Source organism: Sander lucioperca, chromosome 11 (assembly GCF_008315115.2).
Source record: "Sander lucioperca isolate FBNREF2018 chromosome 11, SLUC_FBN_1.2, whole genome shotgun sequence".
NCBI lineage: Eukaryota > Metazoa > Chordata > Actinopteri > Perciformes > Percidae > Sander > Sander lucioperca.
In genome coordinates, this window is record NC_050183.1 from 35,769,352 (window position 1) to 35,793,211 (window position 23,860).

The 23,860-nt window shown below is 40.5% G+C and overlaps 1 protein-coding gene across 1 annotated transcript; it reads right to left on the reverse strand.

The window, feature by feature from the left end:
• Positions 1–1,588: 1,588 nt before the first annotated feature.
• Positions 1,589–23,278, reverse strand: LOC116063255. The gene is made up of 19 exons (XM_036007704.1): positions 22,968–23,278; positions 21,150–21,312; positions 20,089–20,238; positions 19,847–20,007; positions 19,566–19,742; positions 18,961–19,102; positions 18,663–18,850; positions 18,424–18,565; positions 18,119–18,293; positions 8,199–8,521; positions 6,623–6,828; positions 6,011–6,176; positions 5,764–5,916; positions 5,527–5,687; positions 5,204–5,380; positions 4,972–5,110; positions 2,555–2,742; positions 2,312–2,453; positions 1,589–2,214 (listed from the first exon to the last, which is right to left on the reverse strand). Exons 1-19 carry the CDS (start codon positions 23,148–23,150, stop codon positions 2,039–2,041), a joined length of 3,312 nt encoding a protein of 1,103 aa, XP_035863597.1. The 5' UTR covers positions 23,151–23,278; the 3' UTR covers positions 1,589–2,038.
• Between the last annotated feature and the right edge of the window lie 582 nt (positions 23,279–23,860).

Here is a 23,860-nt window from a genome sequence, read left to right on the forward strand (position 1 = left end):
CAAAAGGAAATGTCTTACAAACAGTGTCATTATTACAAGATTTTTTTAAAATATAAAAACAACTTTTATTACACAAAATTATATTACTGGCAGAGAGAATAAACCATAGGCCTTCATGAGACAATCAAACAACAGTGAAAGGTTAATGAAAAATAATTACAGCTTTCTCTCCTATAGCGTTCTGTTACAATAGACCATAAAAATAATGGAAATAGCAGTAGTGACGTTTGGCAATTTGGCCATACCATCTTGTCTTTTTGAAACCGGACGTGACAATTGTTGGATAAGAGGGTGAGAGAGAGTTGATTGCGATATATGATTTCAACGCTAGATGGGAGATATTCTTACACAATGTAGCTTTAATACAGGGGGCAGCCATGTTGGATTTTGAACTTGGGCTACTGAGAGGTTGTCCGAGTTCCGAGCTCGGAAATCCGAGGTCAGTGGGCGTGTCTCCACTTTGACCTCGGAAAATCTGAGTTCCGAGTACACATGGAACGCACTATAAGACGGTGTCGCCTATGGTTGCAATGTTGCTGCAATAAGCTAAACAGAGGGAAAATTGCAGATGTTCAACCCTTCTGAAGCGTTTCGGTAGAATTTTACGGGTGGGTAAATGCGGACCTCCAGGTACTGGCACAGTTCATCTACATGTATAGCTAGTTAAACAAAAAAATGGCAAACGTTCCCTTAAGTTAGAAGCTAATGCTAGCGCTAGCTAGTTAGGCTCAGTTGGCAAGCTGCTACCAAAGAATTTCTAATATGGGAAGAAGTTCCACTCCCTCGTTACTTCCGGCTTCTGAACTGGTTGCAGTTCCACCAGAGTTCCATATAGGGGGTGCTCACAGGCCAGTGCAGAATGAATGGGACTCTATGGAGCTATACCCCTCAAAATCCACTTTTCTCAGGATATAATTTTTTGTCTAGTAATTTGAATGTTGCATTCGAAAGGGGAGGCAAAGAAAATACACACTGCTGGGTGTTAGATTTTTTCAAAGTCGCTTTTTTGTTCTAAAAAGCCTTTTAAAATGTCAATGACGTCATACACATATACAGCCAGAGATACTGCTTTACGGCCAGCTCTGAGTCGCTTCCTTTTTTCTCTCGAGGCATCAACAACACAGCTAACAGGTTAGGCTCTCCCTGTTAATACACGTGCTAGAAAGAGGTTTGCTAATTTTAAAGACCACGCCGAAATATTCACTCTGACTTTCTGGTTCCGCTTCAGATGCCGTCAAGCGGGATCTGCGATTGTAATCAGTCCTTCACTGACCAATCAGCATTCATTAGCAGAATGCTAGCGTGTTATGGGCAACAACGACTCAACCTGTAACAAATCGAAAGGGCATAAGTACTCGTTCATTCAACTTTTGACCTATAATCCATGTTGAACTTGCAAAAACTACAATCAAATCTGAGATTTCTCAACGACAATCAGGCGAAACATAGAAATTTAGCCGTCTAGCTCCATAGGGTCCCATTCATTTTCCACTGGACCGTGATCACCCCCAGTGGAACTCTGGTGGAATTGCAACCAAAGTAGGTACAATGGGGCTGAATAGGGAGTGGAACGGCTTTCCGTAGACGGGCTTTGGTGCTACTGAACACTGAACAAGACATTTTTAGGCGACCAAAATGTTCCAAGAAGTAAAAATACATAGAGAGAAAACAGCACCCAAAAACAAGTTTGCCATGGATACACCTTGCTAAGCCTCTATTATGATTGACAGGTGGCGTTTAGCCACACCCTACACATGACCTTCTTTATCGTCTTTTCTTAAAAATAAATGGGACTAAAATTTACTAAATTAACATCATACTGTATTGAAAAAGACTTCTCTATGCAAGCCGGCTTCTTTTTGCAACCAGTGCTGCCCCCCCCCCCCCTGCTGGAACTTAAATAGAATGCAGGTTTAGGGCAACTCTGCATTAGCTTCACTTTTCAGACTTGGAAGCTCCATCCATTATTTTTACATTCTACAGTATGTTTGTTACATGTTGTGTAGATGAAAAATGATTCAGTGAGATATGGTATAATTCAGCGAGCCTTGGTGTAAACATTGAAGGAGTGTGGTACACGTGTAACTCCAGTAACTCCTTCTGTACTTAACTCTACTCCATCAGGAACGGAGAAAGAGAACTTCTGTAGTAAACCGACCAAAAACAGGAACAGCTCCATTTTGGCGAGGCCTTCTCCGAGACACACGCGTTTCCCTAAAGAGTCCACAAACACACATTTGGTGTAACAGCTGAGAGTAGAACATATATTCTGGTTCAGATTATGCATAAAATTCAGGTTAATGTGGTTTACCTGCAGAGAAAGGCAGGAAAGCATCTCTTTTCACAAACTTTCCCTCAACATCTAGGAAGTGTCCAGGGTTGAAGGTGTCTGGCGTCTCCCATTCAGTCTTGTCAAACAGCACAGAGGTCAAGTTGGGCAACAAGGACGTACCCTAAAAAAACAAAGAGATCCATAGGTTAACACCAATAATTCATAACTCATATTACATAGATAATCCTGTTAAGACTGAAAATGACTGTGTACTAAATGCACCTTGGGTATGATGTAACCACCCAGTGTTGTGTCCTTGGCAGCCATTCTAAGTCCATTGAGAGGAACAATGTTTCCCATCCTCTGGATCTCGTGGATGACAGCGTCGGTGTAGGGCAGGTTAGGTCTGTCTGCCATTCTGGGCAGTCGGGTCTGTCCGATCACTCTGTCTATCTCTGCCTGGACTTTGTCTAGAAAAACAAGAAATTTAAAGGAATAAAGCTTGTAGCAACAGGCTGAGAAAAAAATTAATGTGAATGAATCTTAAGCCAAAATTATAGTTTGTGTTCACTGTTTGTGTTCACTGGCGTGTTAAATTCTGCTGAAGTTGAACTTGAAGGAAATAAAGTGGCCAGACACATTGGCGCAGCCTCTCTGCTACAAATGGTAGTGTAGCATGTACTGCCCATGTGTGGAACACGTCCTCCAAGCGCATAGTACAAACAGAGCTACTACACATCCGTGGTTGCCACAGCTGTCCTTGTACACGTCTGTTCCTTCATATAATTGAGTGCGAAATACTTACATGCTAAACTAAGATGATGATAAGCATGTTGGCATTGTCATTGTGAAATGTTAGCATACTGACATAAACCTGTTAGTTGTGTGTTACTGTAACCCATATAGAATATGCTGTCACTAAAGGGTTAACTAGTCGGGTGTCAAATTACATGATGCCAGTAGAGGGAGAAAACAGTAGAGAGAAAAAACAGTAAGATATCTAGTCAATTCTAATCAGGAGTTATACTTTTGTACTAGTAACCCGAGGACTGCATTGTGGGAGACGCTTTTCTGTTGTTCTTCACCGTGTTTTCCTGCTGAAACCTCCGGTGAGTTTCTGTTGTCTCAACGTGCTCATTAGCTTACCATATTGCTAGCTAACATGAGGTGATGCTATCAGTAAACACTATTAGGTTTTAAGATCTCAGGCTATTATAAAAAAAAAACAATCGGAGTGACATGAGAGTATTGTAAGATGTTTATATTGCACTTAGCTCATAATGTGTGAATTTCGTGTTTTGCTGAACTCAGCATTCAGCTAAGTACTGTGTTCTAAATGTGATTCACTGAGGTAAAATGACTAATGGGGAAATAATGCATTTATTTCATGTTGTTTAATAGTTAAATAGCATACAGTTCATTGTATGTTATGATTTAAAAATGCATTAATCCTGTAAGGAACATCATTTATTTAGGAAAAGAAATGCTATTGTTTAATTTTGTACCATGTTTTGACTTTGCCAATGCAAACTATGGTCTCTAGTCAAACAGACTTGTATGGAGCATAGTCGTAGTGTGATTTGAACAGTTCACTTATAACCATAGCTAATAGGTGTAAATGTGTAACTGGTTTATTGAGAAAATAAAAGTAAATAAGGTACCATATATGGAAAAAGAGATAGAAAGAATTATAACTGTTTTTATCTATTGTGTACTGCTACGTACAGATTGGTTTTTTATCCTGGATTTAGTTTGGTTCCAAACCATACCAACTTCAATGGCGAGCCTGTCCCAGTGAGTGATATTCCACAGAAGGAACGTTTGGACGCAGTGTGGCCAGCTGTGTCGGATTCTCTTCTGCGGTGTGACTGAACTAATTCGTATCCAGATCTCGGATATTGGATTCCATGGATTCCAGATAAGGAAACTTGAATGTGTTTTTGGTTTACTACCCGGGTAGAGTGATTTTCTATTTTTCCAAGGACAATTTATTTTGCTTTCCTCATTTTTGCTAAATGAAAGAGCTCTATTTTATTTTTGGGTATTTTCTAATGTAAGGTACAATAATTCTGTGAATAGCGTGTTACACTGTGATTGTGTAATAAACCTGCCAGCTGTTCTGTTTAAAAAGAGTAAAGTCTCCTTGTGAGTCTTGTCAATTACTGCTCAGAGCCTAGGTAATAGATATATAGCTATCATTCTAATTCCAGTTAGAGGTGCTACATTAGCAAGCTAAAACATGTGGAAACAATACTGCATAGCCTTAGAACTGATCCACATTCCACTATAACACAAGTTGGATACTGTCCAAATGCTTTGGCCTAAATAACAGAAATATAGTTAGCCTTAATTTGGATATTTGACTTGGTAAGGAAATGCGTGTTACACACGTAACGCATAACATTAGCTTATTGTCAGGATTCTGTATTCTTCCCATTTCCGCTGATTCCTCATGTCTGTATCCACTCTTGTTTTCAAAGGCTCAGTTTTTCCGGTCCAAGAACCTAGTTATGGGGTCTTTACCATGTTGGTAGTGCATACTACCACACACAGCTTTTAAGCTTTTAGCTTTTCTCTGTTGTTTGCTTGCTGAACCTTCACGCGATACAAAGTCATTAGAGAGCAAAGAGTTATTTTCCCCTCTAGTGGGGGCGGGACTTGAAATGCGCTCTGTCTCTATGGCAAAACATGTCACCTACTCTGAATATCAGGGTTTTTGATGAGGAAAACCAAAGCCCACAGCAAAGTAGTGAAGGTTGTCTCTGATCCAGCCACGAATAAATCCAGAGTGCACATGGCCAGATTGGTCTCAGTGAACCCCAGACCAGTCTCTTTGTGCTATTCAGAAATGCAGAGAAAATACAGTATTAAGTGTCTGGTAGATTGACAGGAAGTGCTACACAGTGTTGTGCAGTGCAACTGTTAACGTACATTCTCCATTTCAATGAGGAAAGCATCAATGTAGTCCCTGGGATCGCTGTGGTCCAGGTCCTTCTTATGACTCTTTATCTCCTGACTGATCCAATCTAGGATGGCGTAGTTGTAGCTGAATATTTTGTTGTGAGGACCTGGCAAGTGCTTCATCACTCCAGGGAATGACTCATACAGCTGCTCAGAAGAAAACAGTATGTCACATGTCATCACCCTTTACATTTTGTGATGAACTTTGAACACAGACATGGGCCTCGCCAACAATCCCACCAGAATGCTGTGCCTGTGAACATGATTGAACTAAATGGATATTACTGACTTACCGTAGCCCATACAGAGCCCTCCAGCCTAACAGATTCAGACATATACTTCAGCATGGTCTGGAAGTTGTGGTCGTTGTAGTCATACCGTTTCCCAAACACCAGCTGGCAAATGATGTTGGACACAGCATTGTTGAAGAAGCCTGCTGGATTGAAAGGTTCACCTGGAGGAGAGGACGCCACTGTTTAGACAATGCTTTACTGCTGAAGAGATGCTCATTGTGAGCTTATTTTGCAAACCTTTCTCCTTCTCTATCTCCTTCTGCAGATGTCGGATCTCCTCACAGATACTCTGCTCCATGGTACCTTTGCCCAGGCCAAAGCTACGTAAGGTAGACAAGGCAAAGCGTCGCTGTCTCTTCCATGTTTCACCATTGCTTGAGAACAGACCACCTAGACACAAGCATGCAGAAGAACTACAGTTAAGGACTCAAAGGAATTAATTCCTGCATAGCATGACACAAGAGAAAGGGAGATATTTGTACACCTGAGTCTCCTGAATATAACCTGTCAACCATTGCACTGTATGGTCGATCCACAAAATTCTCAGCTTGTGTCACTATGGCTTCCTTCACCATCTTGTACCCAGACACAAACACCATCTTCTCACCGCCAAGGCGGACACTGAACACATTCCCATAGATGTCAGCTAGCTGTGGACAACACATTTGGAAACAAACACTAATGAATCACAACACACCACTGTCTGCATCATGTACATTTTTAAATTGTTCAAAAACAAAATCTACAAATGCACAATGAGGAACAATGGGCAACCAGGTGTACCAAAATCAGAATTTACATTTATATTAACAATTTAACCACCAGACGTCAGTATCTGCCATGAATTCCTATATAAAAATAAGTAGTTTAAACACAACTGCACATTTCCTGAAGAGTGTAAACAATGTAAAGTACATTTACTATGTGAACTATTAAAAATAATTGAAATAGCTTAATTTTTTTTTTTAGTACATTGGCAAAGTATTGTTATTGTTATATTAAATTATTTAACATTTACATAATACATATAATAGATTGAATTTATTAGAATGTGTCAAAACTAAATCACACAAAATATGATTTTATTATACCTTACCTTAGTAAAATAAATTTGTGGATGTTTCCTGTCTACACTGAAGACATTTCCCACAAGGGGAAGAGCCAGAGGTCCTGGAGGATAATTTGGAGGATTCCTGAATTTGAGGAAGTCTGCCATTAGGATAGAAATAAAAATAAACAGGAAAAGCCCTTTCAGGTCAAAACCCAGCAAAAAATGATAAAGCCACATTGTTAAAGGGAGTTAAATCTGCAGCAAGAGTAAGGTCTGATCTTTTCAAGACCTTACACTGCACTACACACTACTAACATTACAGACAACTTAAAAACAAAAGATTCACAAAGATTCTGCACATTGATTGCGACATTACTTACATAACCAGATAAAGACACGCCTACCTTTACCTTGGCGAACAAGATCTGTGTACTTATGATTAAGCAACAACAATCTCAGCTTAGTAATATGATAACACACACAAAGTGCAAAACCTGTCTTTCAGTAACCTTGGACTTTGGAAATTGATCGTGTCAAGAGAGTCAAGCCAACAAAGTGCTGTAGGAATAAAAGGCAACTAACAGATCTATTGTGCAGTGGCATGCAATAAAGTCACCCTACCAGCCAGGACGAATCCAGACAACATAGAACCAGATTGTCATAGTTCATTAGTACTGTTGTACTGTCAGGCTAGGCAGCCAAGCATACGCCAAGTTAGTTTTTACTTCTCATACATATTGATTGGCTTAGTCAACATTGTAAACACCATTCTTTTATTCTCTATCAGGAAGGTGTCTATGAAATCTCAAGGTTTGCTGAGGTCCAGAACCAACATGGCCCCTCAGTCTCTGCCCTGATAGATGCCTCCAAACATTTGGAGTTGCTAAAGAAGCCATTGGGAGGCCCCGGCAGGGATATGTTGCAGGCATCCTTTTGTCTGGCACAGTGGAAATGTTGGATTTTAGATAGATAGATAGATACTTTATTCATCCCAAGGGAAATTTTAGGCATCCAGTAGCTTAGACAACCATAACACAACAAACACATATACACATATATCTCACATACATAAAAATCACTCACAGAAAATTAAAGAGTTATAAAAATCACTCACAGAAATTTAAAGAGTTAAAGGTGCTAAGGTAGACTGTGTGCAATGGTGGTAGTGCAAAAGAGAACAGTGTAGGGATTGATCAGTGCAATAGCTTATCATTAAATATTAACTATGACTATGAAAAGACATGAATGTAAACCTGATAGAATAAAAATTGCGTGACAGAAAAAAAAAAAAAATCGTTAAGAACAATATATAACAGAGTCCAGATTGTGTAGGAGGGCTAATATAGCCTATAAGACAGTCAGGTGTACAGCAGACAGAGATACAATGGTGGTAGGGGCTGAGAGAGACAGGCTCATGCTCATTGTCCATGATCGCCAGCATCCTACTCATGGTCCGTTTCTCTGCAATTGTTCAGTCACCCAGCGTCTCTCTTCTTAATGCTGCCTCCCCAGCACACCACAGCATAAAACAGGACACTGGCAATGACTGACTGGTAAAACATCTAGAGGAGCTTACTGCAGACATTGAATGACCTCAGCCTCCTCAGGAAGTAAAGCCTACTCTGCCCTTTCCGATACAGCGCATCCGTGTTGGTTGACCAGTCCAGTTTGTTGTCCATGTGTACCCCCAGATACTTATATGTGCCGACCACCTCCACATTGACCCTTTCAATGGAGACTAGTGGCATACGTGGCTTAAATCTCCTGAAATCCACCACCAACTCCTTGGTCTTTGTTGCATTCAGCTGCAGATGGTTGAGCCTGCACCATTGCACAAAGTCATCCACCGGGTTCCTGTACTCGTCCTCCTGTCCATCCCTGATACACCCAACAATTGCAGTGTCATCCGAAAACTTCTGCATGTGGCATGACTCAGAGTTGTAGCTGAAGTCAGAAGTGTACAGGGTCAACAGGAACGGTGAAAGCACAGTCCCCTGCAGGGGCGGATTGGCCATCTGGCAAATCTGGCAAATGCCAGAGGGGCCGGACCAATTTTTTTAATGTGGGCCGGTCAGATTTATTTTTTTTAAATATACAAATGAATTGTCTTTACAGACCGACAGCGCATAGGCCATTTTTTATCGCTTGCACGATTTCACTATGGTTTTAATCATAATAATAATATTAATAAAAATTATTATTATTATTATTATTATTAAGCATTTGGCCAGTCGGCAACGGCCGGCCTGGTCTCGAGATGGGCCGACCGACCCAATCAGAAGTTACTCAAATTGCGACGTTCAGTCAAAATCAAGCACTTCACCTTCAAACGGGATCTCCGTTTGCAGGTTTCAGGCTGTACTGGACTCTCCCAGTGATCATGATGTTCTGGGGGACCGGCTGCGCAGTGAGAAGCCGCTGCTGACGGGCGCAGAGCTTCGCCGGAGCTCTGACTGCTGTCGGTCCGCGCGGCCGTCTGATGGCATCAGTATTAAATTGACAGTTTCATTACCGGTTAAAAACGTCGCGTTAAATAGTAGTCTAATTCAGTGTTTTGGTACAGTTGGTTTTAACACCTGATGCGAAGAGGAGTAGCCTACACATGACAACCCTGAAGAAGCAGCGTCGTTCTGCGCTGTCTTTCTGCTGCGCCCCATTCACGTAGTGCCACATTTTACACTTTGTAGGTTTAACTCTGCAATTAATCCGCGGTTCACATGTATGCATGAACTGTGGTGGTCCGTTAAGGTCCTGACACACCAACCAGACGGGCCGACCGTCGGCAGAAAAGCCAGTCAGACTGATCAGTCGGGTCCCCGAGGTCCAAAAAATGCCTCAGAACACACTGAGGCGACGCCGACTTGAGCGTACGCTCTGCGCGTGCATGAAACGTAATGCGTCTCCATGTATTGTTTCCATTAACAGTCTGATTATTTACCAGAAAATGAAAACCGGCAGCTGATTGGACGAACGCGTCACATGGTTCTTTTTTCTCCGGAAATTCACAGCCAGACTGTCATGGCAGCTTGTTCAGAATACGATCTCATATTGTACTAAAATAGAAAACATTTTAAGCGAGAAATAGGCTGTGCAGTTTCTGAATCTGTCTTCATTTCAGATTGACAAAGGTTAGTTTAAAAGATTTTCGTCAGATTTTGAGCGGCTCATCCGCTCCCCATTTCCGGGCGAGTCCCGACTGCCCTGTCTCCGACTGAACATGTCGGGTCGGCCCAAATGTCGGGTCGGCTCCTCGGACGGCCAACGGCACGGGACACACTGAACAGAGTCGAGTCACCGACCTCGCCAGACGGCCCGACGCCCGATTATTGGGCCGGTGTGTCAGCTCCCTTACACTGTAGTCTCAAAATCCATGCACCATCACTGATCATTTTTGATCAATAGAATGTAGAAAACACACTTCATAACGTTTTGTATCCATAACATGATTGTGTTATTCTACAATTTAGCAGTAAAAGCAGTAGCCTCTGAAAGTCAATCCTACATTTTTCAACTTGGGAGCACAACATGCTCTTTGGGGGAAAAAAGTTACAATAAAGCCCATAAAACAACTGGACTTTGTTTGTCCGGCCCATGTCCGAAAGCCCCCTTACTGGACTATTGAATATTATAATATTCCATTATATTTTGTATTTTAAATTGTTACCTGCCACCAGAATTTTGTGATTTCCTTGCCATAAATATAGACATTTTTACCATAAATTGGTGCCCAAAATGTATCAGAATGCAGGAATTGAAGTCTTTTACCCTCAAAATTTCCGGGGGGAGAACCCCCAGACCCCCCTGCTTTATGTGTTAAAACAGATGAAAAGATGGAGAACCAGATGGACAATATGTACAGTGTCAAAAGAGAGAAACACGGACAATCGAACAGACAGACAGTGACAACAAAGAACAACATACTGTAGAGAATGACAGTAACAGCATACAAACGGCATAAACAGATTTGTCATAAAGCCGTGGGTGGGGCTGCATGGTAATGTGGGCTGGTGTGACTACGGTGCCAGGGCTGAATTTTTGTCCCAGTCCGCCCCTGGTCCCCTGTGGCGCTCTCGTGCTGCAGTTTGCAGTCTCTGAGAAACAGTCCTTCAGCCTAACGAACCGTGGTCTCTCCGTCAGGTAGTCTGTTATCCAGGATACCAGGTAAGCGTCAACCCCCATCTGCACAAGCTTGATGTCAAGCCCTATAGCAGAATAAGTTGGATGGGCTGGGGAGGACATCATAGATCAACTAAATAAGGAATTTGATCCAGAGTGGCTCAGCCTTCCAGAGCTCTGACAATGAGATCTTCAGGTCTACGCCCCCTGCTGTTGAATCCTGGCAGACGTCCTCCACCTTAGCTTTTACATCCTTCTGAACAAGCTGGCATCATTCTATCCCTTGAGCCCTCTCATAGCGAGGTCTTGTCGTGCTATGCCCTCCCCGTGCACATGCCACTTCTCCCACCAGCTTTCTTTGCCGAAGCCCTTCACTTCCTCCCAGTCCTCACTTTGATGCCCGCCAAGGAGACTTTGATATTGTGAATTGAGGATTTCTAGATTTAACTGCTAAGAATTGTAGTGAATTGAATTTCTATTGTTACAGTGGGTCATCAAGAAAACATAGTTCTTAATCTCGTGAGCATGACACACTTTACGGCCCCAATAACATGTTGTTACCATAACAACTAACAAATGCTATTTTCTCACAAACTAATCAAATGGCCGCCGCAAACGTTTAATGTCTGTTCTACTCTCATTTTATTGACCAGAACACTGTACTGCATCATATGACATTTTTAAATTGTTCAAAAACAACAAATGGACAGCCATTTGTGCCAAGTGTGCTTAAAGTCAAAATTTCCATTCATATTTACAATTTCACCACCAGATATCAGTATCTGCCAGTTGTTTCACATTTCATAAAGTGTGTGAACAATTTAAACTTACATTTTTGAAGTTGGTTAAGAAAAAATATTGTAATGGCTTTTAATTATTCATTTATCTATTTATTTGTTTTTAGAATTCAATTTACAAATGAAAAGGGAACTCCCTGCTGAGTTCAATGACACCTCACACAAGACTGTACGTCATACAGTTCATTAGCTGTGAAAGGGGGCGTGGCCAAAGCATAGGGGGCGGGCCAAACCATCGGCAATGAAAAAGGAACTCTGCTGAGTTCAATGATACCTCACACAAGGGTCTACCTTAAACGGTTCAAATGTTATGAAAGGTGGCGTGGCTTAAGCATAGGGGGCGGCTCAGTATTATATGTAGACCACAAATTATAAGTTTCATGTAAATCGGATGATGTTTGTCATATAAGGCGGATTTCCTGTTGCCAGTGGGGGGCGCTATGACCAAAAGTCAATATTGGCCTGTAGATGTCCTCAGGCCTGGACCCTTGTCAAACGTGAGAAATTTCGGGCAGATACGACAACTACACTCAAGTTACAACAACTTCTTTGTTCATCGCTATGTTGTAACTTTAGTGTAGGCCTACATTGTCATATCTGCCCGAAATTTTCGAAAAATGCGCCTTATATGACAAACATCATCCGATTTACATGAAACTTATGTGTGGTCTACATGTGATACTGAGCCACCCCCTATACTTTAACCACGTCCACTTACTCAAGCCACGCCCCTTTCATAACATTTGAACCGTTTAAGGTACAGTCTTGTGTGAGGTGTCATTGAACTCAGCAGAGAGTTCCTTCTTCATTGGTGATGGTTTGGCCCGCCCCCTATGCTTAAGCCACGCCACCTTTCATAACATTTGAACCGTTTAAGGTAGACCCTTGTGTGAGGTATCATTGAACTCAGCAGAGTTCCTTCTTCATTGCCAATCGTTTGGCCCGCCCCCTATGCTGTAGCCACGCCCCCTTTCATAACTGGTGACCCGTTTAAGGTAGAGTCTTATGTGAGGTAGCAGTGAACTCAGCAGAGACTTCCTTTTTTATTGGTAAAGGGTTGCCCCGACCCCTATACTTTGGCCACGCCCCCTGTCACAGCTAATGAACTGTATGACGTAGAGTCTTGTGTGAGGTATCATTGAACTCAGCAGAGAGTTACCTTTTCATTGGTGATGATTTGCAGTGTCTGAGTGCCGCGCAAATGCACGGTCGCAAGGAGCGGCGACCGGCAGTAACCCTGACGTATGCAGAGGCGCGAGGGCCTGTCCATCGCTGCTTGCAGCTTTAATTCTGTTTGTTTTTCTGTTGTTGACTGATGTTTTGAAGAACAGGGTGCCGCCAAACTTTCCACGAGGACCATGGTCTCTTCCATTAATTGGTGACCTTCATATTGATTCCACCAGATTCCACCTGCAGATCAGAGAGGTATGTATCAGTATAAGTATAACGTACACTTATCGCGCTTCAGCACTCCTCTGCCAGTAAAACCCAAGGGGGTGACAGGCAGTGACTACGTGATTACTTAGTAACGCGTTACTCTAATCTGACCACTTTTTTCAGTAACGAGTAATCTAACGCGTTACTATTTCCAGACCAGTAATCAGATTAAAGTTACTTATCCAAGTCACTGTGCGTTACTATTTTTGTCATTTTCCTTAGTAAAAATATATATTTTTGCTTTCTTCTTGCGTCTCGGGGAGTGAAGTCACGTATGCGACAAGTCACGTTTTCAGCATGAGGACAGGTCACGTTTTCTAGCTGGAAATACAGTCACTATTTTGAGTTTGTGTCAGCTAAAGACGGCAATATTAAGGTTCGTTGTACACTCTGTGCTGGTGGCAACAAAGTGCTATCTAGCTACAAAAACACTACGTCAAATTTGAAGAAACATTTGGAGTCGCAGCACTGCAGTCAAACTTACAGAGCAAGTCCCACCAGGTGGTGCGAAGCAGAGAGCAGGAGGTCCCCCACCACCCAAACAACAAAAGCTGGACTTTGGTGCAAAACCAGTAAGTGGGGGAGAGTTGAAGAAGTTGATCGGACAGTATGTTGTAGCGGAAATGCTGCCCTTAACACGGTTGACTCGCTCTCTTTCGTGCCATAATAAACAAGATCCCTACTACTGGCAATGCCGAGCTGCCTCACAGTAAACCGGTTGTCATTTTTATGTTGAGGCTGTGGGGGTGTTGTTGGCAGTTGTTGAATGTAACTAATAAAGTAACTTTTAATCTAACTTCGTTACTTTTAAAATCAAGTAATCTGTAAAGTAACTAAGTTACTTTTTCAAAGTAACTGTGGCAACACTGGTGATAGGGTGCAATATTGGTCAGTCAGGACAGATGACAAACAACTTCTCTCGTTTAAGGTGTTTTATTAAAGCTGGAATAATAATTAAAACTCCTATACAAGGACTCTTTCTGGTTTGAAAATCCACAGTCATCCGGCCGCTGTTACTCTTGGTCTTTTTCCAAAAAGAATGCAGTTTCAACATTCACAGTCAATATATGAAAAATGTGCAAGCTATCATGATTAGTTAATATGGAATACTAAGGCGGGGAGGCAACCATGGTTTAGACCTTAGTGCCTCCTGGTTGGTCCACAGACTGGACCCAGTCTTCTTCACACACGATCCGTCCAATGGTAGGAAACTACACCCTGCAAAGAAATGTTCTGTCTCCCCTTCCCCCTGATATTGTTTGTCTAGCAGAGGGTGTCAGTTTACTTCAAGAGGAATTCAAGACATTTCTACCCAGTCTGACTACCCCCTCCCCTTCTAACAGCAGTGGTCTGTGTGGAAGCTTGCATCACTATATGTGTGTGTGTATCACTATGTGTATGCCAGGAACAGCCATTCTTACTGTTCTATACAGTATTGGTAAATATTCCTTGATCCTGACTAGATTTGCTTCATTCATCTATTGAGAGGCTAATAAAATGTAAACATTCACTGGCCATTTGCCTGGTGGACAAAAAAGTTAATTTTGCACTGACTCCATTGACTCCATAGTAGTAAATGTCATTCTTATATGAGGCTCCTTTTTCAACTACAAGGTCAATATTGTTTTTCACTAACGACAAAAAACGAATTATCCGTTCATTTCTATGGAACTAAGTTTTAGGAGCTTTCCATCTTTACTCTCCTCCCTGTTACGTTACATTCGGAGATCAACACTTTTTGACTGGTTAGATGGCAGCGACCGGAAACACCAACAGCTGAAGTAAGTCGTTCAAAACCTTTTTTAGTAAACTCTGTGTAGACAAACAATGTTCTCAATGCTCAAGTTCATGTGTAGAGCCCCTGGTGATACTTCAAGCAAAGTTTCATGTTGTGTCGAGCCTTCTTAGTGTTTTTAAATATAGCGATTTTGATGCTATCAGTGCCCCTAGTACTCCCATTCAAAAGGCCATTTGACTGAAAAACGAAAATACGGTAAATCTTAAAAGTGGCGCTTCTGTCCTATTTATGCTTTTAAACAAAAGTTTGACTCGGGTACACCCTAGGTTGCATTTTGGTGAGAGTTACGCTTTAAGGAATTTCTACAGACTAAAAGGAAGGGATGTAGATCATTTGGTTAAATGATTATGCAGTTTGTTTATTATGAGCCACCGTACTCTGTGGTCCTAGCCAATCAGAATGCCCGGTGGCCTAGTTCACTTTATCTCTGGTCTGTATCGGCAAATATGAATGTTTGGATTAAATGCAGTCATTTACATGCGGTATGATCATTGACTCATACCAACCCATACAAACTTTCTACATGTAGAATTATAGTTTGCTCTTCTTATGTAAAATATGCGGCTCTGGTAAATGTTTGCAATTGGTCAAAACAAGCTTGTCATAAACAGGCTGATCTACAAGAAGGAGGAACAACAGTGATAATTACAAAACAAATACTAAATTACTAGTAAAACCAAAGCATAAGATCACCATCCTCCTTTAAGGAAAAGAGAAGTAAAACCTACCAACTACACATGCTTCATCCAGCACAGTCAGCTTCCAGTCGGCACAACAATGGAGAACAACACTGGGTCTATTGACACTGTACTTAGCCAGAAACTCTGAGTTGTCACAAACTACCTCTTCAATGCAATTGCATTAATAGTTAATTATAAATTAATAATAAAGCTTAGACATTTAGCGTCATGGTGGCTGGGCAGATAAAGCTCCCTGTGATGAAGGCTTGTTTTTCAAAATTACTCCAATGGAATATGTTTGCCAAAAAAAATCCCAAAAATAACAAATATTAAGAAACACTACAAAATGTTCCATATTTTGCAAACTGCTTAATTGTGTTAGATTTTTAAAGCTCACTGCCATTACCTTTTAACTGTGTTTGCCTTTCAAACTAAACCCTGAATATCTATGTGAATGGACAACTCTGTAACAAAACCAAAATCATTTATTGATTTAAGAACAGAATAAAACATTCTCATTGCACGTCTTGATTGAACATGTAACTGACTGGTCAATCACTACATTCTGCAGTCTGCTATTTTAGCAAATCTCGCAAAATGTGCTCGCTCTACATTATCCCTTTAGAACCCCAGGGTCATGCAGGACACCGACACAAAGCTGAGGAGTCCTGAATCAGCCTGAAGGTTAATACAGATTTTAAAATTACTTAACTCTTGCTTTTTATTTTGTTAAAAATCTACAAAAATGACCAAGGCATGCCTTAAGATGAAGATACATGGTTATGTACTATATATGCAACAGAATACATTTTTGATTTACTAGTAACAAAATCAAAGAGGCTAACATGAAAAACACTCTTAACTAACGTGGAGCTTTTACATGACATCATGTTCTAATGGATACATGAGTATATATTATGATGTCCTGTTGCTCCATACTAATAAATGATCTACTCAGAAAAACGTTATGCAACACTTAATGGATCAACAGTTTATGAATGTAAAGGCCATGAACGTCCACACAGGTGTTTTCAGTTTGGCTGCTTGGACGTCTTCCCAGGACTGTGTGGGTGTGTATAGACTGATTGACTGACACTGAAGGACATTCCGCTTAACGTGAAAAAAAGCTTAACTGGTTTAATGTACCTAAACCACGATCAATGATCACCAAATTGGGCCACCAAATTGGGCCATATCTTGTAATGAACACTTAAGCCTGTCAAAAGAGCTAAACCGAAATCCAACGATTATAGAAGTTATCTCACATTAGAATTGTCTTCTTCATTGGCGCCTATGGCGAGGAAAAAGCTTGTACCTAAACAATGATCAATGATTACCAAATTTCTCTCTCATATTGCTCCTCATAACCACTGAAAACTGTCAAAAAATCGAACCAGAAATGTTTTGATGATTGATCGTTGTTTAGGTACATTAAACCTCGTTAAGCTTTTTCACGTTAGGACTTATAAACCCCATGAGAACCGTGGGGAGTCAACCCACAGCTGCTGAAAATGTGAAGCAGAAACGCTTAATGTCAGATAACGTCCATAATAATTGGAGTTTGGGTTCGATTTTTTGTCAGTTTTCAGTGGTTATGAGGAGCAATATTAGAGAGAAATTTGGTAATCATTGTTTACGTCCATGAAACCACATTTTTAATCATTAGTAAGCTACACAGCGTCTTTCAAAACATGATCTGCGCAAAAGAGAAAAAAAAAATGAATGAGTCATTGTACCCAGCACTTCTGGAAATGTACTTCCGAATGCGTCTCTGTCCTCAGCACATTTCAAACCAAACTGATGGCCATTATTCCACTTTGTTTAAACTGCGAAGTGGCGGAGTGACTAGTGACGAGTCCATAGCAACCAGTTTGTGTGTTGAATGTTACCCAGAATGCCTTGCTGACTAGTGTCAATATTTTATTGTTTTATTTCATATGAATACTAGTTCACTAGATGAGTAACTTAGTATTTGAAGTAATGCAGTAATGCAGGAAGTGTGCATTTAGTTTCCATGCTTATTGTGTTTCCACAACAATGTCAGTGAGTAAATCTACTGAAATGGCCACCAGACCATAACAGAGGAGTGTGATGCGTCAGATGAGAATGCAGAGGTTTAGACACATTAGTCATGGCTGTAAAAAAAAAAAAAAACGTGAATCTGTATATCTTTGTCAAGTGCAAAGTACTACAGAAGGCATTGCTAAATAACTGGGGAGGGTCATCCCTTTTTTCTAAATTGTTTTGGAGGGTCATAGAATTTTTTTTTTACTTTCAGTTAAGGGGTCCTTGGCTTAAAACACGTTGAATACCCCTGACCTAATTCATTCTTATTAAAGCTCCAGCCCACCTTCAAACTGAGCAGAGGTCTAATCAGCCAGAATAACTGAAATCACCTGTGTGGGTGTTTGGAGGCTTTAATGACCATGTCATCAAGTTATCTGAGATCCAGTAGATAAAAGCTTATCAGGCCAGTGATAGATCAATATTGTATCAGAACAAGTATATTGTAGAACAGTAGATGTTTTTTGGTTTGTTTAACCTCTGACCTGGATGACTGCGAATCTCTTCTTTATTTTTTATATTAATTGTTTTTGGTGGGGAGTGTTCATATTTTATGCAAACTACTTTTCAGTTGCGAGTCAGATATGTCATCTTGGATATTGTTGTCTAAGAGGTATTTGATGCTTTGTGCAAGAATGTGGGAGCAAATCAGCGAGGCATAGCTAGCACCCTGAACTCCTCAGGGGAATGGGTGAAGCCCAGTACACCTTCCAAGCTGGGCATTTCTCCAGGAACAGGAGAGAAGGTGAAGTGTTGGAAGAGAGATGTAAAGAAAAGAAACAGCTCCATTCTGGCCAGGTGCTCCCCTAAACACATACGTTTACCTGTGGGGAAACGATTGACAGCAGCTTTAGGTAACCAGTCTACATCTATACTCTCATGAACTACTGTATGTGGGTGGCAGCAATTCCTGTTAGCTAAATTGTATCACTGAAAGAGGAGTATCGAGCAAACCTGTTGAAAACGGTAAGAAGGCGTCTCTTCTGCGGAACTGGCCCTCTGAATCCAAGAAATGCTCTGGATTGAAGATATCTGGGGTCGCCCACTCATTCTTATCAAACAGCACAGATGAAAGGATTGTACTTATAGCTGTGCCCTGGAAAAATAGGCATAGGGGTTGATATCAGCTGTGTATAAATCATTTACAAATTACAACTTGTCAAAGCTGGGTGAGTCTGGTAAATAGTCCCTACTTTGGGTATTAAGTATCCTCCAAGGGTAGCATCTTTACTGGCCATTTTGGGGAACCCCAGGGGAACAATATTTCCCATCCTTTGAATCTCATGGATGACAGCATCAGTGTAAGGCAGGTTGGGTCTGTCGGCCATGGTGGGCTGACGAGACTGTCCGATTACTCTGTCTATCTCTGCCTGGACTTTTTCTGAGTTAGGAAGCAGATTCATTGGACATTATACACTTGAAATAGCACAAACCCATCTATAATCTTCATGAGAATACTCATGTGCCCATTGTGATTAATAAATTACTAACCCTGTATTTCTGGGTAGTGCATCATGTATACGAGGGCCCAGCGTAAAGTGGTGGAAGAAGTTTCTGTACCAGCCTCCATCAGGTCGAGGATGCATACCAGCAGGGTTTCCATGTTGAAGCCAGCATGGGGATCCTCTTTTTTCTATCAATGACATCATACATTGTGCTGTGGATTGTGGATTTCGTCCTCCATCACTTACATTGGAATAGCATTAGAAAAATATCTGTCCATTGCTTGTATAAACAGGAGGAATGATTACAGCAAGCAAAAACCAAGTTTTTTTTATTTATTTTTTTACTATTTTTACTGTACGGGGTGAATTTGTTTTAACCATTTAATATATATTCAGACTTAAAGTTCTGCATAATAAAGGGCATTCTATTTTGAGTGACAGGTTAGCTGCCGCAACAGGAGGCTAGTGTAGACTGTAGGCTTCATTCAACCGGTGACGTCACAGAGACTACGTCCATATTTTATGCAGTCAATGCCAAAAACGTGTTCTTATGGGAACCTGCCGATTGTTCCAAGACAAACGTGAACAATTGTAAAGCTATCCTTTGCCAGGATTCCAGTGAGCTTTACTAAAAATGTGGAAATATCTTACCTTCTTCATTTCTGACAGGTATGCATCAATATAATCACGAGGGTCATCAGGGTTCCACTCCTCCTTGTGCTTCTCTACTTCCTTTTTCAGGAAAATCATGATCTCCTTGTAGTTGGCATGTACAGTCTGGTGAGGTCCTGGCAGGTACTTCAGCAAGCCCGGGAAGGCATCATACAGCTGTCAATAGGACAAACTCAGATCAGCTACAGACCAACAGCACAGTTTGTTGTATGATCCAACCTATGATCACAACATGGTAGTTGAGTAAGATCAGGAATTACCTGAGTCTGAGCAGAGCCAGCGAGCACAATGGCCTCATTGTCCAACTCCAGAAAATTCTGAAAGCTTTGATCACTGTATTCAAAGCGATGTCCGAAGAGCACAGACGAGATGACGTTACCCACTGCATTTGTTATGAGGTAGTGGGGGTTGAATGGTCTTCCTTGGAATACAGTATGTTAAATTTAATTCACATTAGGATGTAAAGTGAGTCAAGTGAAATAACAGATGAATCTCTACTTGCCTTGTTCCTCTTTAAAGGCTTCACAGAGGAAGTTGCTTTCTTCTTGAATGTATTTTTCCAGTGACCTCTGGCCCTCTCCAAAGTAACGCAGGTGAGTGTTGGCAAACTTCCTCTGCTTCTTCCACAGGTAACCATTGCTCAAACCTATGCCTGTGGGAATGTAATATAAAAGTATTAACAAAGCAAACACGCAGTGTTAGAAGTTGATAATTTCTGAGCACATACATTGAAAATAAGGAGTTATTGTCACGTCTAATTTGGTAGTGTGCGGCATTTAGTGCATCCTTGCAGGGACGGACGAGGTCCAAGTAGACGTGGAAATATCAACACTATTCAGCATTGACAATACTTTGTCCCATGTGAGTTGGCTGACTAAGCTATGTTTTTTGGTTAAATCCTTTAACACAGCATAAAGATATTTAGTTTTGGGAGAGAGCTTGATACAGCAAAATACATTTTCTGTACCATGCTCTCAACATAGAAAAAGAATGAGTAAAACAGACATTGAACTGTTTGTCGTGGTCAGTTGATGAGTAAAAAAGAAAATGGCGATTGTTGTAAGTTGTTAGTTGACAACACACGTCAGTGGGGCCGTGAAGTGTGTTGCAGACTACTTCGCCAGGAGAAGAGTGAGTGTCAACTTCCGAGACAAATTAGCTAGCTAGCTTGTCCGTCTCCGGAGAGTCGAGGAGGCGGAGGGACCCCAGCGCTGCCGCTTGCTGTTTAGCTAGCTATAGCCAACTAGTGGACAGCTGGCTATCCATGCTTTAGTCATGCTTTAATAATACACTAGTTAAAGTAATTTACTCTGGCTCTCCATGCTTCATACTACTTTTGGTTGTCTGCAAAACCCCATCCTCAGTGAGTCCACAATTTTCAGTTACTACGGAAGTTACCGTTAACCCACTACAACGGTCACAGCTTTTTTGCAATGTACATACATGTGAAAATGGCCGCCGTTCTGACCCTCTAGCTATCATGATTTGAATGGGAATGTCCGTTCTACTCACTTTCTATTTCTATGGCTGCTATTTCTCACTCATTTGTTCACGTATACTCACCAAGCCCCTTGAAGACAACATGGAAGAGAGGAACAATAGGTCGATCAGCAAAGCTGTCTAGCTGGTTAACAAGAGCCTCTTTGACCATCTTGTATCCTGAAACAAACACCATCCTTTCACTGCCTCTCCTCAAGCTGAACACTGGACCGTACTCCTGAGAAAGCTGCATTTCAAAACAAATCACTTTTATAAGAGAGAATGTTTCACAAAGACTTTTGTATTCCTTATATATATTGAATTGAAATCAAGGTGTTTTTTTCGGTGAAATGCTTAAAAAGAGTAGACAATTTCAACAACACTTCATGGAAAATAACTACTGTAAAGTTAAACAGCCCCCTGCAACCACTGCAAAAGGTTGGACTTGCGTGCTTATATAATACTGTTAGTTTCATCTTGTGCCCACTGTGTTGATGCAGTTTGTCTGTGTTAAGGGGAGACACCAAAGGCAAAACCATTTTTAAATTTTTAGTTTTTGGGCTATTTAGCTTCTGGAGCATGTCTTCTCTTAGACTAAAAAAAAACATAGAAATACACATTTAGGTGTTTATTTTACTACACTTTTTCTATTTGCACCTTTTTTTTCCCTAAATTCACCAAAAGTTAGCATTAGATAATGCCTCATTTGCATATTTAAACACAACATTTCAGAAAACTTGTAATACAAAAATGTATGTCTTAATGTAAGTAATTAACTGGGGAAGGTTCATGTTGATATCTGTTAGTTATTTGTTTTTACCCTATTCACCTGTAATGCCTTGCAAAATGTTTGATATTTTATAATCCATATCTTCAAAGGCTGTTTTCTCAAAATGGGGTTTTCTCATACTCTGAGCCAGAAATCTCCACTTCAGTAGCACTTACATACACCAAACATTCCAGTTTTACTCCTATCTATATTCTGAAGGTTTTCACAGAGGGGTTTGTTCAGATATCATTCATAGCCTGATTTATGTAACATTTTATATCTAAAAAACGTGGCGAAAAAGGAGTTTTTATGGCTGTTGACACTATATTCTGATGTATGCAGTGATAAAAGGAGATATCCAAAATCCCCTCTGTAAAACCCTTTGATTCTAATATGTCAACAAAATAAAAGAAGAATTTTGAATCTGACTTTTTACAATGTTTTCTCCTCTGGAAATGTATGCAAATAAGCACATATTTAACAAGATAATGCACCATTTCCATATTTAACATAACATTTCAGAAAACTTGTTATACAAAGGATAGTTGGCTTAATGTAAGTAATCAACTGTCGAAGTTTCATGGTGATATCTATTAATTAATAAATGTATCCTATTCACGTGGGTTGCCTCCCCTTAAATAGGTTTTTATGATTTTTGACAAACTAAATAAATTAGAACTTATTTTCCATGTATTGACCTGCAGTTTGTCACTAATTAGATTCCATGTTCTGAGCTTTGTAAATTATTTTATGTTGCTAATGTGCTTTGAAAACTCACATACTATATTTAAGTTCTGTTTGTCAAAAACCTTTATAGCCTTTTATGGCTATAACTGTTGTTGTTGTGGTGTTTGTAATTGTCACTGTTATTTGAGATTTAAAGTTATTTTCCATGGTGCATTATTTTGTTTACCCTCTAGCCTTTAAGTGAAAAAAAAAAACCCGTTGTTTTAGGTAAAATGAATGAATATGCACTTATATCAATATGGCAGTAGATGAGAAAACACTTAAGAGTTGCATCATATGGTGTTCTTATTATTCATTGTACCCATCATGTTGAAAATGTTACTAAAATTGCCTATACCCTACTTAAATCTAAGTAATCTAAAATAAAGCGGTACGGGTCAGCTCACCTTTTCCATTGTTTTGAAATCAACTCCTGTGAAGACATTTCCAAGAAAAGGCACAGCCCAGGGTCCAGGTGGAAAGCTGTGTGGCCTCCAGTTTCTGACCACTTCTGTCAGGAGTAACACTACAAAGCTCAACAACAGCCAACCAGTAAAGTCCATATATTCAAAAAGTGCATGGAAAATCATGATTAGTATATTTCAAAAGGCCCTCTGTAAAATCAATGTGCTCCTGCAAACAGGATGATGGTGTGTCTCATGTTATCTGAGTGAGGAGTGGAGGAGGTTGGGGAAAAAGGCTCCAACCAGGAAATGTTATCTAACACTGGTGGCCTCTTGGGGGGCCTCTGAACTGAAAAACAAGGCTGGAGCTTGAACTCTTCCATTTGGTTGTTGTCTGTTGACTGTGTGCTATGGAAACAAGAGGTATTCCTAATCATTTTAATAAACATAATTTGTCAGTAATCAGTCAGTGAATCAACGGTAAACAACAAATGTAACGTGTTGAGTAGATAGCTTTATGATCTCAAAATACAAGTTACATTTGACCCAGTAATAAAGGGTGCAGCAGTAAAATAATTCAGTTCAGTAATAAAGATATAAGTGGAATTTCTCCTCCACCTTATGATTTTACTTCTATACTTGCAAGGACCCTGACCGAGATAATGCTTTTCCTATCCCCTAACCCTCACCTTACTGTAACTATCAAAATATAACCAACTAATTAACTATACCTATTTAATATAATAAAGTAGTTACAAAAAGTTGAATTAGCCCCACCGTTACTTGCTCCAACATTAAAATAATACGTACAAATTAATGCATCTATAATCCAATGATTTCAATCCTGAAATTGGCCAATCTGCATGAGTACGTTGAGTATCTGATGCAGGACGTGC